This window comes from Melanerpes formicivorus, unplaced genomic scaffold (genome assembly GCF_026170545.1).
Source record: "Melanerpes formicivorus ecotype bairdi unplaced genomic scaffold, bMelFor1.0.p_v2 SCAF_96, whole genome shotgun sequence".
NCBI lineage: Eukaryota > Metazoa > Chordata > Aves > Piciformes > Picidae > Melanerpes > Melanerpes formicivorus.
The window spans coordinates 533370-546610 of NW_027142448.1; the positions used below are offsets into that span (position 1 = coordinate 533370).

Below are 13241 nucleotides of genomic sequence, written 5' to 3' on the forward strand. Positions count from 1 at the left end.
CCTGGCCTTTGGCTTCAAAAGGTCACAGCACCCCTAGCTGTGCTGTGATTGGATGCTACACATGGGGAGTACTGCTGTCTGCTGAGCATATTTCATCCCCCCAGCACTGTGGGTTCCTGATGGGTTAAAGAAGGCAGGGTATGGAGTTTTCTAATAAAAGCACTACCCAACAAACACACTTCCTCCACTTGAAAAGTCTCTGGCAAACGCTGTCCCTCCGTCTCAGCTCCTCCTTACTGCCTCTCCCCATTTCCGGGTGGGTCCTGGCCCCCAGCCCTTATCTCCTCCAGCCCCTGGGCTGTTTACAGAGCAGTTATAAAGAGGCTGACCCAGCAGAGAGTGAAGGGAACTACAAGGCACAGGAAAACAGCAGCGCTGAACCAGTCTGGGTGTCTGCTTGACTCACCAGAGACCTGCTCTGCACTATGGTGAAGGACAATCTGCCCAGCAAACCAAGCATCCTGCTGCTTCTCCTCTTCTTCCTCCCTGGATATTCCTCTCCCACCACTGAACCGTAAGCTACACATGTGGAGGTGGGGAGGGAGGTCTTTTTGCTTCCATTTTCTTCCTGTCTGTCACTCAGCTCTGCTAGTTTCTTCCACTCCTGCCCTGCATCAAATCACTAGCCAACCCCTGAGCCTCCTGCGCAGCTCCACCACTGCTCTCCATTCCCACCCTCCCTGTGACACACTATCAGCCCAGCCCTGGTCCAGCAGAGCTCTGCCACCACTCCTGCCCTGCAGCTGTCTAATAGTTGAGACCCAGATCCCCACAACATCTATGCTGAGCTCTATTCCTACCTAGAAGCCTTCAGGAGTCGGGGGGTGTTTGTGGGCATGATGTTAGAATCCATGTGCACTTACCTTTCCTGTAGTATATTTGTTTCAGCAACTGAGTTATTGCTCCCCATTCTTCTGCTGCTTTCTTCCTAGCTTGCTTTGCTTCCTCCAGTTTCTTTCAAGGCAGTTCATTTCCCTTGGCAGCATCAGATGTACTTGTTCCCAAAGAGGGTCTGTGACCTAGATTCTTCTCCACTGGCACAGAGCCTGGTGCTGGCATCCTCCTGGGGGCATCTCCCCCAGGGTCCCGAGGGGAGGGGCAGCCCAGGATGGCATGAGCTGACTGGAGTCTGGCTTCCCCAACCTCACCTGCCAAAGCAGGTTGCTCCAGAGCCTTTAGCCTGGATGGAAGCAGCCTCACTCTGCGGAGCCTGGCTGCTGTCACACGCTGTGCCTCTGCCTGTGCTGCAAAAGCACAGTTCTTACCAACACAGATCTGGTAAAGTTTCCCACAGAGATTTCATGCCCAAAGGCACCAGAGCAGAAGGCACAGCATTGCTACTAACCCTTACTTTGTGGTCAGAGGTGGAGCAGTGACCACCTCCAGCAGTTTCCCTTTTACTAGACATCAAGCCCTCCTTCACTTGCCCTCTTTGGGTGCTTCTGGGATAGAGAGCAAACAAAAGCTACCTAGGGCTCAGGCAGAGCTCTCTGGTCTGCCTACAGTAATCTGATGTAATTAAGTGATCACAATTAATTCAGTAAGTAATTAATGGTTGGACTCAGTAGTCTCAAAGGTCTTTTCCAAGCAAAACAAAAACTGATGAACATTTACCACTCTTCATTCATCCCTGCCCAAGATCAGAGGGAAAGGGAATGAATCCCTAGTGCTCAGATGTCTCCTGCTATGAGCAGCATGCTGCCCTTTCTCCTCATCCCAGCACCACTTGGGGAGAGAAGAAGGAGGAAGGGCTGAGAGAGGTGGAGCAAAGTGGGGAGGTTGTGCATTAACCCCAGCCAGCAACTAACCACCACATGGCCACTTGCTCACTCCTTCCCCCACCCCAGTGGGAAGGGAGAATTGGGAGAGAGAGGTGAAACCCCATGGGCTGAGAGAAGAAGCAGCTAACAGAGCAGCACATACAGAGAGTACACCACAGGAATAAGAGTGATAAAATACTCTATAAAATGAGTGATGCACACTGCAATTGCCCTCCACTCAGAACCCATCCCCACCACCCAGCCTAGGTGCTCTCTCCCCTCACATTGCAAGGGCTTCCCCCAGCCACTTGCTCCTTTAGATCCTGGGCATGACATCAGCATGATAGCAAATATTGGCTGCCTTGGTCCAGTCCCCCTGGCTGTGGCCCCTCCTTACTTCCTGGGAAAATGAGCTCTAATGCAGCTGAATGCATCATCCACCTCCTATTTTATACCATCTGCATCACACCCAGACCCTGCACTTTCCAGCTGTTTGCCCCTGCTTTTCCTGTCCTCTATATGTGCACACAAAAGCACAGACATCATTCCTTTCATCCATGGGCTGTCCCTCTCCCATGTCTCTTGAGTTCATTTAATCCATGGCTCTGGGGCTCCAGCTGTCATAACACTCTTCCAGGCAAGGCAGATGATGCTGGACTGTTGCATGCTGCATCCAGAGGTGGAGTCTGGTGTGCCTGGGGAGGGCAGTGCTCATGGTCTGGGAGTTGAAAAGTTTATCTTGAGGATGTTGCTGTCTGCCCCTTGATGAAGCCAGTTCCAGCTCCATCACTGCTGCCCCTTGCTCAGTTTCACCCAACCCACCCCTCACTGATTTGAGGGATTCTTCCTGTCACATCAGTATGACATGCTGCTGCCATAGTGGTGGCAGGGTTGTTTAGCAATCAACATCATCTCACTGAACTCACTGTCTGTCCTCACCCAAAACTAAATCCCCTTGATCCACACACTGCACTTCTCCATTCTTCCACATCCCCTACTGGGTGAACCCAGGCCCTTGAGCAATGAGTTTGCCTCTGCCTGAAGCATAGTACCATAGTATCAGTCAGGGTTGGAAGGGACCACAAGGATCATCCAGTTCCAAGCCCCCTGCCATGGGCAGGGACACCCCACACTAGGTCAGCCTGGCCACAGCCTCAGCCAGCCTGGCCTTAAACACCTCCAGGGACAGGGTCCCAACCACCTCCCTGGACAACCCATTCCAGGGCTTCACCACTCTCATGGGGAAGAACTTCCTCCTCACCTCCAGCCTCAATCTCCCCACCTCCAGCTTCATTCCATTCCCCCTAGTCCTATCACTCCCTGAGATCCTGAGCAGTCCCTCCCCAGCCTTCCTGTAGCCCCCTTCAGATACTGGAAGGCCACAATGAGGTCACCTGGGAGCCTTCTCTTCTCCAGACTGAACAGCCCCAACTCCTTCAGTCTGTCCTCACACTGAACTTCTCCATTCTTCCACATCACCTACTGGGTGCACCCAGGCCCTTGAACAATGAGCCAAACCAATTCTGCTGGTGGGTTTGCCTCTGCCTGAAGCAAGACCAAGGCAGATCATCTTCCCTAATATATTGCTCATGTGCACTACAGAGACCTTATCCTTTTCTACAGTATGTCAGAATTTGGATTAGGCAGGGCCAGCTCGACTGGCAGGTCCTTTACTGGGAACTGAGCTGGTGGCCTTTGCTCAATGTGTGTCCCAGTGCTTGAAGCAAAGCTCCCTGGGCAGGTGCTTGACTTCCCATCCCTGGAGGTAGTTCAAAGACACAGAGATGCAGTGCTGAGAGACATGGTTTAGCACCAGACTTGGTAGAGTTAATAATGGTTGGAGCTGAAGATCTTAAAGGTCATTTCCAACCAAACCAGTTCTACCTAGGATGATATCAGTACAGGTTGGTGGATGATGAAATTGAGAGCAACCATGCAGGAAAGGATATCAGGGTACTGGTAGATGAGAAGCTGGACATGAGCCAACAATGTGCACTTGAAGCCTAGAATAGAATGGGATAGGATAGGATAGGATAGGATAGGATAGGATAGGATAGGATAGGATAGGATAGGATAGGATAGGATAGGATAGGATAGGATAGGATAGGATAGAATTAACCAGGCTGGAAAGACCACAGAGATCTTCAAGTCCAACCTGCCACCCAACACCATCTAATCAACTAAACCATGGCACCAAGTGCCTCATCCAGGCTCTTCCCTCCAGGGATCTTCACCTCCAGGCTCTTCACCTCCAGGGATGGTGACTCCACCACCTCCCTGGGCAGCACATTCCAATGGCAGCACATTCCAATGGCCAATCTCTATGTCTGTGAAGAATTTCATCCTAACCTCCAGCCTAAACCTCCCCTGGCACAGCTTGAGACTGTGTCCTCTTGTTCTGGTGCTGGGTGCCTGGGAGAAGAGACCAACCCCCACCTGGCTACAACCTCCCTTCAGGGAGTTGTAGAGAGCAGGAAGGTCTCCCCTGAGCCTCCTCTTCTCCAGGCTAAGCAACCCCAGCTCCCTCAGCCTCCCCTCATAGGGGTTGAGCTCCAACCCTCTAATTGCATCCTGGGCTGCATCAAAAGAGCGTGGCCAGAAGGTCAAGAGAGGTGATTCTGTCACTGTGCTCTGCTCTGGTGAGACCTCACCTGGAGTAGTGTGTCCAGTTTTGGAGTTCCCAGCACAGGAGAGGCACAATCCTGCTGGAGTGAGTCCAGAGGAGAGCCACAAAGATGATCAGAAGGCTGAAGCCCCTCTCCTATGAAGACAGGCTGAAAGAATTGGGGCTGTTCAGTCTGGAGAGGAGAAGGCTCTGGGGAGACCTTGTAGCTGTATTTAAATATCTGAAGGGGACCTACAGGAAGGCTGGGGAAGGACAGTTTGGAAGGGTTTGCTACTTCTCATTATCTGGCAGTCCATTGTATTCTGGGGCCTCCTCAGCCTGCATTACCTCTTCCTCCTTTGGTGACACCCAAAAATCCTTGCCCTCTGGACAGCCTGTGAGTGCTTCCAAGCTTCATGGGTGGCTAGTGCTCCCTATCCAAAACTGTTGTATTAGCACTGCAACCCACTCACTCCACATGGCATCAGCTGTGCAATGGGGAGAGGAGACCCTTCCTTTGAGCATCCAGCCCAGCACTGGTAGTTGGGGTGCCAGAAGGAGCTCTCTCTAACATCTTCATTGATGATCTGGATGAGGGGATTGAGTCAGTCATCAGCAAGTTTGCAGATGACACCAAGCTGGGAGCAGATGTTGGTCAGTTAGAGGGCAGAAGGCCTCTGCAGAGGGACCTTGACTGACTGGACAGATGGGCAGAGGCCAACAGGATGGCATTCAACAAATCCAAGTGCCAGGGGCTGCACTTTGGCCACAGCAACCCCATGCAGAGCTACAGGCTGGGGTCAGAGTGGCTGAGAGCTGCCAAACAGAGAGGGACCTGGGGGTGCTGATTGACAGCTGCCTAAACATGAGCCAGCAGTGTGCCCAGGTGGCTAAGAAGGCCAATGGCATCCTGGCCTGCATTAGGAACAGTGTGGCCAGCAGGAGCAGGGAAGTCATTGTGCCCTGTGCTCAGCATTGGTTAGGCCACACCTTGAGTCCTGTGTCCAGTTCTGGGCCCCTCAGTTTAAGAAGGACATTGAGAGACTTGAAGGTGTCCAGAGAAGGGCAAGAAGGCTGGGGAGAGGCCTTGAGCACAGCCCTGTGAGGAGAGGCTGAGGGAGCTGGGGATGTTTAGCCTGGAGAAGAGGAGGCTCAGGGGAGACCTCATTGATCTCTACAACTACCTGAAGGGAGGTTGTAGCCAGGAAGGTGTTGGTCTCTTCTCCCAGGCAACCAGCACCAGAAGAAGAGGACACAGTCTCAAGCTGTGCCAGGGGAAGTTTAAGCTGGAGATGAGGAGAAAGTTCTTCATTGAGAGAGTTGTTGGTCATTGGAATGTGCTGCCCAGGGAGGTGGTGGAGTCCCCATCCCTGGAGGTGTTCAAGAGGGGATTGGATGTGGCACTTGGTGCCATGGTCTAGTCATGAGGTCTGTGTTGGTAGGTTGGACTCTATGATCCTCGAGGTCTCTTCCAACCTAAGTTATTCTGTGATACTGTGATACTGTGAAGGAGCTGTGCTTCACTACCAACCACTCCTGAGGCAGCTCCAACTCCTCCATATGCTGCCAGTGTTGTTGGCCTTGGATCCTCTCTGTCTCCAATTCCAGAATCTTAGGGGTCATCAGGTCTCCCCAGATGCTTTCTACCAAGGGCTGCAGGTAGGATCATTCTTCCCAGCTGTGCTGCAGAGCACATTTCAAACATCTTTTGCTGCCCAGAGCAGACCAAGAGCTACTGCATGAACAGTTTGGCAGAATCACTGATTAGCCTTATGAATGTCAGCAGGGGCAAATGTAGAGACCTGCATCTGGGAAAGGGTAACCCCCTGCAACAGTACAGGTTAGAGGCTGACCTACTGGAGAGAAGGACCTTGGTAGAATGGAAGTTCACCACGAGCCAGCAATGTGCCCTGGTGGCCAAGAAGACCAATGCCATTCTGGGGTGCATGAAGAGGAATGTGGCCAGAAGGCCAATGGAGGTTGTGCTCCTCTCCTAGTCTGCTCTGGTGAGGCTACACCTGCACATTCCTAGGCATCCTGCTCTAGCAGTGGGGTCGACTAGATGATCTCTGGAGGTCCCTTCCAGCCCCTGCCATTCTGTGATTCTGTGCTTCACTGCCTTCTGTGGCTGGGTGTTTGCTCTCAGAAGTAGCTAAGAGCCAATACACATCCAGCAGTGCACCTGGAGACAGAGCATCACCTCCCATGCATAGACAATCTCATCATGTTCACCCCAGCCACTTTCTCTGGGGTCTCTGTTGATGTTTGCCTCTCACAGAGCCACTGCCTTTGTTGCCAGAAGAGTTTGTTGCATGGAGGGAGGCTGTTGAGGTCTCTTTTGGCAGCAGGGATTTTATTTATCCTGAAATGTCTATAGGTGGAATTTGTGACCCCAGTTAATTAAAGCCCTCACAGTGCTTTGATTCACCTGACTCTTTGCACCAATATCCCAAAGCAGCTAATGGAAGATGTACAAACAGCTTTCTCTTGATAGTTTTCTCTCATGCCTTTCTCCAAGCTGAAGAGTCTTAACCTATTTAGTGCCTCCTCCTTTGGAAACAGTTCCAGATTTCAGGCCTCTCTTCTGTCTTTCACTGAATGTTTTCAGCTAAATCCATATTTTAAATGGATGTCACATGCCAGATGTGGAAGCATAATGGTTGGACTTGATGATCTTAAAGCAACCCTGAGATGCCTATAGATGGAATTTGTCACCCAAGTTACTTAAAGCTCTCACAGTGCTTTAATTCACCTGGCTCTTTGCACCAATATCCCACAGCAGCTAAAGGAAGATTTACAAATGGCACATTTCCTACCCTTATTTTAAAGGCATGAAGCTCAGTTCAGAGGGGAGCCTGCATGTTGGCCAAAACTCCAGCAGAGCAGTGAATAGGAGAAGGAATGAGCCAAATTCCCCACAAAGTAGGGCATGCTGTTCCTTCAGCAGGCTGGATGCTACAGTGAGATTGCCAGTGCCACTGACAGTGGGAGGGGAAATGGATTTAGTGGAAGTAGGCACAGGGTGAAGCTGTGGTGAGAAAACTACAGAGGGAGGGGAGCACTGGAGCAAGCAGATAGTCATGAGCTGTAAATCACCTCCTGAGTGGCTGCAGCTCCCTCCTTCCAATGCATCTCCAGCAGCACACACTGACCAGAGTTTCTGGTTCACCATTGCCTGTTAGTGAGGGAAATGGAAGTATTGCCTGGGTCCCATTGCCTTCACAGCAGCTGTAGGACAGCCCAAAAGCTCAGAGCCCAAGCAATAATGTAAGTCTGGATGTGCACTGCTATCCCTTTCTCCAGGGCTGGCATGGTACACATTAGCCATCCCCAGTGAAGGTCCTACAGCTGGGGAGGGACTGCTCAGGATCTCAGGTGGTGATAGGACTAGGGGGAATGGAATGAAGCTGGAGGTGGGGAGATTGAGGCTGGAGGTGAGGAGGAAGTTCTTCCCCATGAGAGTGGTGAAGCCCTGGAATGGGTTGTCCAGGGAGGTGGTTGGGGCCCTGTCCCTGGAGGTGTTTAAGGCCAGGCTGGATGAGGCTGTGGCCAGGCTGACCTAGTGTGGGGTGTCCCTGCCCATGGCAGGGGGGTTGGAACTGGATGGCCCTTGTGGTCCCTTCCAACCCTGACTGATACTATGATACTATGCTTCAGGCAGAGGCAAACCCATCAGCAGAATTGCTTTGGCTCATTGCTCAAGGGCCTGGGTGCACCCAGTAGGTGATGTGGAAGAATGGAGAAGTGCAGTGTGTGGATCAAGGGGATTTAGTTTTGGGTGAGGACAGACAGTGAGTTCAATGAGATGATGTTGATTGCTAAACAACCCTGCCACCACTTTGGCAGCAGCATGCCATACTGATGTGACAGGAAGAATCCCTCAAATCAGTGAGGGGTGGGTTGGGTGAAACTGAGCAAGGGGCAGCAGCGATGGAGCTGGAACTGGCTTCATCAAGGGGCAGACAGCAACATCCTCAAGATAAACTTTTCAACTCCCAGACCATGAGCATTGCCCTCCCCAGGCACACCAGACTCCATCTCTGGATGCAGTATGCAACAGTCCAGCATCATCTGCCTTGCTCTGGAAGACTGTTATGACAGCTGGAGCCCCAGAGCCATGGATTAAATGCACTCAAGAGACATGGGAGAGGGACAGCCCATCGATGAAGGGAATGATGTCTGTGCTTTTGTGTGCACATATAGAGGACAGGAAAAGCAGGGGCAAACAGTTGGAAAGTGCAGGGTCTGGGTGTGATGCAGATGGTATAAAATAGGAGGTGGATGATGCATTCAGCTGCATTAGAGTTCATTTTCCCAGGAAGTAAGGAGGGGCCACAGCCAGGGACACTGGACCAAGGCAGCCAATATTTGCTATCATGCTGATGTCATGCCCAGGATCTAAGGGAGCAAGTGGCTGGGGGAAGCCCTTGCAATGTGAGGGGAGAGAGCACCTAGGCTGGGTGGTGGGGATGGGTTCTGAGTGGAGGGCAATTGCTGTGTGCATCACTCATTTTATAGAGTATTTTATCACTCTTATTCCTGTGGTGTACTCTCTGTATGTGCTGCTCTGTTAGCTGCTTCTGCTCTCAGCCCATGGGGTTTTACCTCTCTCAGCCCATGGGGTTTTACCTCTCTCTCCCAATTCTCCCTTCCCACTGGGGTGGGGGAAGGAGTGAGCAAGTGGCCATGTGGTGGTTAGTTGCTGGCTGGGGTTAATGCACAACCTCCCCACTTTGCTCCACCTCTCTCAGCCCTTCCTCCTTCTTCTCTCCCCAAGTGGTGCTGGGATGGGGAGAAAGGGCAGCATGCTGCTCATAGCAGGAGACCTCTGAGCACTAGGGATTCATTCCCTTTCCCTCTGATCTTGGGCAGGGATGAATGAAGAGTGGTAAATGTTCATCAGTTTTTGTTTTGCTTGGAAAAGGCCTTTGAGACTACTGAGTCCAACCATTAATTACTTACTGAATTAATTGTGATCACTTAATTACATCAGATTACTGTAGGCAGACCAGAGAGCTCTGCCTGAGCCCTAGGTAGCTTTTGTTTGCTCTCTATCCCAGAAGCACCCAAAGAGGGCAAGTGAAGGAGGGCTTGATGTCTAGTAAAAGGGAACTGCTGGAGGTGGTCACTGCTCCACCTCTGACCACAAAGTAAGGGTTAGTAGCAATGCTGTGCCTTCTGCTCTGGTGCCTTTGGGCATGAAACCTCTGTGGGAAACTTTACCAGATCTGTGTTGGTAGGAAGTGTGCTTTTGCAGCACAGGTAGAGGCACAGCGTGTGACAGCAGCCAGGCTCTGCAGAGTGAGGCTGCTTCCATCCAGGCTAAAGGCTCTGGAGCAACCTGCTTTGGCAGGTGAGGTTGGGGAAGCCAGACTCCAGTCAGCTCATGCCATCCTGGGCTGCCCCTCCCCTCAGGACCCTGGGGGAGATGCCCCCAGGAGGGTGTATGTGCTGCTCTGTTACATTCTTCTTATCTCAGCCCATGGGGAAAACCTCTTTCTCACAATTCTTCCTTCCCCCTGTACTGAGCTGCAGACCCCTAACCTGCACTGCACAGAAGGTTAATACACCACAGGTGCAGGACTCTGCACTTGTCCTTGCTGAGCTTCATGATTTCCCCTCTGCCCTGCTCTCCAGCCTGTCACCTGGTCTTGTTTCTTGCATGTGTTGCTGCAGGTGATGACACACCATACTTACTTTGTGCAGCTCATGACCTTTTACTTCATAACTTTTTTACCTCAAAAAAGTTTTTCACCTCAGCCACTTTCTCTGAGTCTGCTACCCTTTGTCGATGTTTGCCTCTCACAGAGCCACTGCCTCTGTTGTCAGAACAGTTTGTTGCATGGAGGGAGGTTGTTGAGGACTCTCTTGGCAACTAAACCATGGTACCAAGTGCCTCAGCCAGGCTCTTCCTAAACACCTCCAGAGATGGTGACTCCACCACCTCCCTGGGCAGCACATTCCAATGGCCAATCTCTCTTGCTGGGAAGAATTTCTTCCTAACATCCAGCCTGAACCTCCCCTGGCACAGCTTGAGACTGTGTCCTCTTGTTCTGGTGCTGGTTGCTAGAGAGAAGAGACCAACCCCCACTTGGATACAACCTCCCTTCAGGTAGTTGTAGAAAGCAATGAGGTCTCCCCTGAGCCTCCTCTTCTCCAGGCTAAGCAACCCCAGCTCCCTCAGCCTCTCCTCACAGGGCTGTGCTCCAGACCCCTCCCCAGCTTTGTTGCCCTTCTCTGGACACCTTCCAGCAACTCAACATCTTTCCTAAACTGAGGGGCCCAGAACTGGACACAGGACTCAAGGTGTGGCCTAACCAGTGCTCAGTACAGGGCACAATGACCTCCCTGCTCCTGCTGGCCACACTGTTCCTGATGCAGGCCAGGATGCCATTGGCCTTCTTGGTCACCTGGCCACACTGCTGGCTCATGTTCAGCCTACCATCAACCAGCACCCCCAGGTCCCTCTCTGCCTGGCTGCTCTCAGCCACTCTGACCCCAGCCTGTAGCACTGCATGGGGTTGCTGTGGCCAATGTGCAGAACCTGGCACCTGGATGTGTTCAACCTCCTGCCCTTGGACTCTGCCCATCTGTCCAGCCTGTCCAGGTCCCTCTGCAGAGCTGTCCCACCCTCTAACAGATCAACTCCTGCCCCCAGCTTGGTGTCATCTGCACATTTACTGATGACTGACTCAATCCCCTCCTCCAGATCATCAATAAAGATACTGAGCAGGATGTGCTCCCAAACTGCAAGCACCCACATTTTTGCTCAGCATGAGAAGGGTTTGGAAACCTGGACAGGCAAGGACAGGATATGCCAGGAAAGTGGGTGGATTTCTCAGCCCTAAAACTGCTGAATAGTCAACTTTTTGTTTTCACTTTTCTTTAGCTCTCTCCTTTGAGTCTCAATGGGAGTTTGTGGGATACAAAGAAATCAATTAACAGCCTGGAGCCTTTCACACCATCCCTGCCCCCTGCTGTGATACTGAAAAAAACATCCTTTGTAAAGGACTCTCCTCTGGCACAGAAATTGTTCCTTCCACTGCAGGCATTGTCCTTCTTTGGGCTAATTAGTTAAGAAGTTTAATCTGTCTAAACCCCACATAAAATGAATGCTCATGCAATAAAATGAACTCCCTGTGATTCACAGGGACAGAAACAGGTTAGGCAGGAGGGTTTGTTAATTTCCCTTCACAGAATCACAGCCTGGTAGGGTTTGGAAGGGACCTCTGGAGATCATCTAGTCCAATCTGCCTGCTAGAGCAGGATCACCCAGAGCAAATCACTCAGGAATGCATCCAGGAGGGTTTGGAATGCCTCCAGAGAAAGAGACTCCACAATCTCTCTGGGCAGCCTTCTCCAGTGCTCTGCCACCCTTAAAGGGAAGAACTATTTCCTTATGTTTATGTGGAACTGGACACAATACTCTAGATGTGGTTTCACCACAGCAGAGCAGACAGGGAGGAGAACCTCCCTTGACCTGCTGGCCAGGCTCTTCTTAACATACCCAAAAGTACTGTTGGCCTTCTTGGCCAGAAAGGCACATTGCAGGCTCCTGGTGAATTTCTTGTCCACCAGCACTCCTGGGTCCTTCTTCACAGAGCTGCTTTCCAGCAGGTAAGCCCCTAACCTCTACTGGTGCAGGGAGTTTCTCCTCCCCAGATGCAAGGATCTACACTTGCCTTCATTGAACCTCATGAGGTTCCTCTCCACCCAACCCTCCAGCCTGTCCAGGTCTTGCTGAATGGCAGCACAGCCTGATGGGGTGTCAGCCACTCCTGTCAGTTTTGTATCACTGGCAAATTTGCTGAGGTTACACTCTGCTCCTTCATCCAGGTCATTGATGAAGATACTGAACAAGACTGGGCCCAGTACTGAGCCCTGGGGAACACCACTGACCACAGGTCTCCAAACTGACCCTGCACACAGCCCTGGTCACAACCCTCTGTGCTCTGTCATTCAGCTAGGTCTCAATTCACCTTTCACTTAACACTGCTCCCTTAAAACTGTTCCACATTTCTGATTCTTGCTTCCCTCTGTCCCTAGGCAGTACATGGTGCTGCTGCCCTTCCTGATCCACACTGACTCTCCTGAGAAAGTCTGTGTTCAGCTGAGCCACCTGAACGAGTCTGTGACGCTGAGTGCCACGCTCGAGTACCAGGGGCAAAACAGGAGCTTGATTGATGATGTTGTGTCAGAGAAGGACATCTTCACCTGCATCCCTTTCTCTGTGAGTATCTTAGCATTGTGGGCTGATGGCTTGTGCCAGCTGATGTGGTGTAGCAGATCTAAACAATCCAGAAATGGGAAATAAAGACACATTGCAATCAGAAACTTCTAAGCTAAGCCAGACAAAAAATCAATTTGATGTGGAAAGTTGACTGTGATAGCCTTAGAAACTACCTTAAGGGGGGTTGTAGACAGGCAGAGGTTGGTCTCTTCTCCCAGGCTACCAGTATCAGAACAAGAGGACACAGTCTCAGGCTGCACCAGGGGAGGTTCAGGCTGGATGTTAGGAAGAAGTTCTTCCCAGACAGAGAGATTGGCCATTGGAATGTGCTGCCCAGGGAGGTGGTGGAATCACCATCTCTGGAGGTGTTCAGGAGGATGGGGTGATAGCGTGCTTGGTGCCATGGTTTAGTTGATTAGGTGGTGTTGGATGATAGGTTGGACATGATGATCTTGAAGGTCTCTTCCAACCTGGTCTGGTCTGGTCTATTCTATTCTATTCTATTCTATTCTATTCTATTCTATTCTATTCTATTCTATTCTATTCTATTCTATTCTATTCTACTAGTCTAGTCTAGTCTAGTCAATAATTTTCCACTGTTACCAAAATCTGCTTCCTAGGTGAACTTTCTGCACATACAGGGCTT

General features: G+C 51.2%; 1 protein-coding gene across 1 annotated transcript in view; it reads left to right on the forward strand.

The window, feature by feature from the left end:
• The first annotated feature begins 333 nt into the window (after positions 1-333).
• Positions 334-13241, forward strand: part of LOC137455319 (alpha-2-macroglobulin-like) — a 60968-nt gene continuing 48060 nt past the window's right edge. Inside the window, exons 1-2 of the mRNA XM_068166031.1 lie at positions 334-514; positions 12412-12595. Of these exons, the coding sequence (XP_068022132.1) occupies positions 426-514; positions 12412-12595 (273 nt within the window). The 5' untranslated portion in view covers positions 334-425. The remainder of the gene's footprint in view (positions 515-12411; positions 12596-13241) is intronic.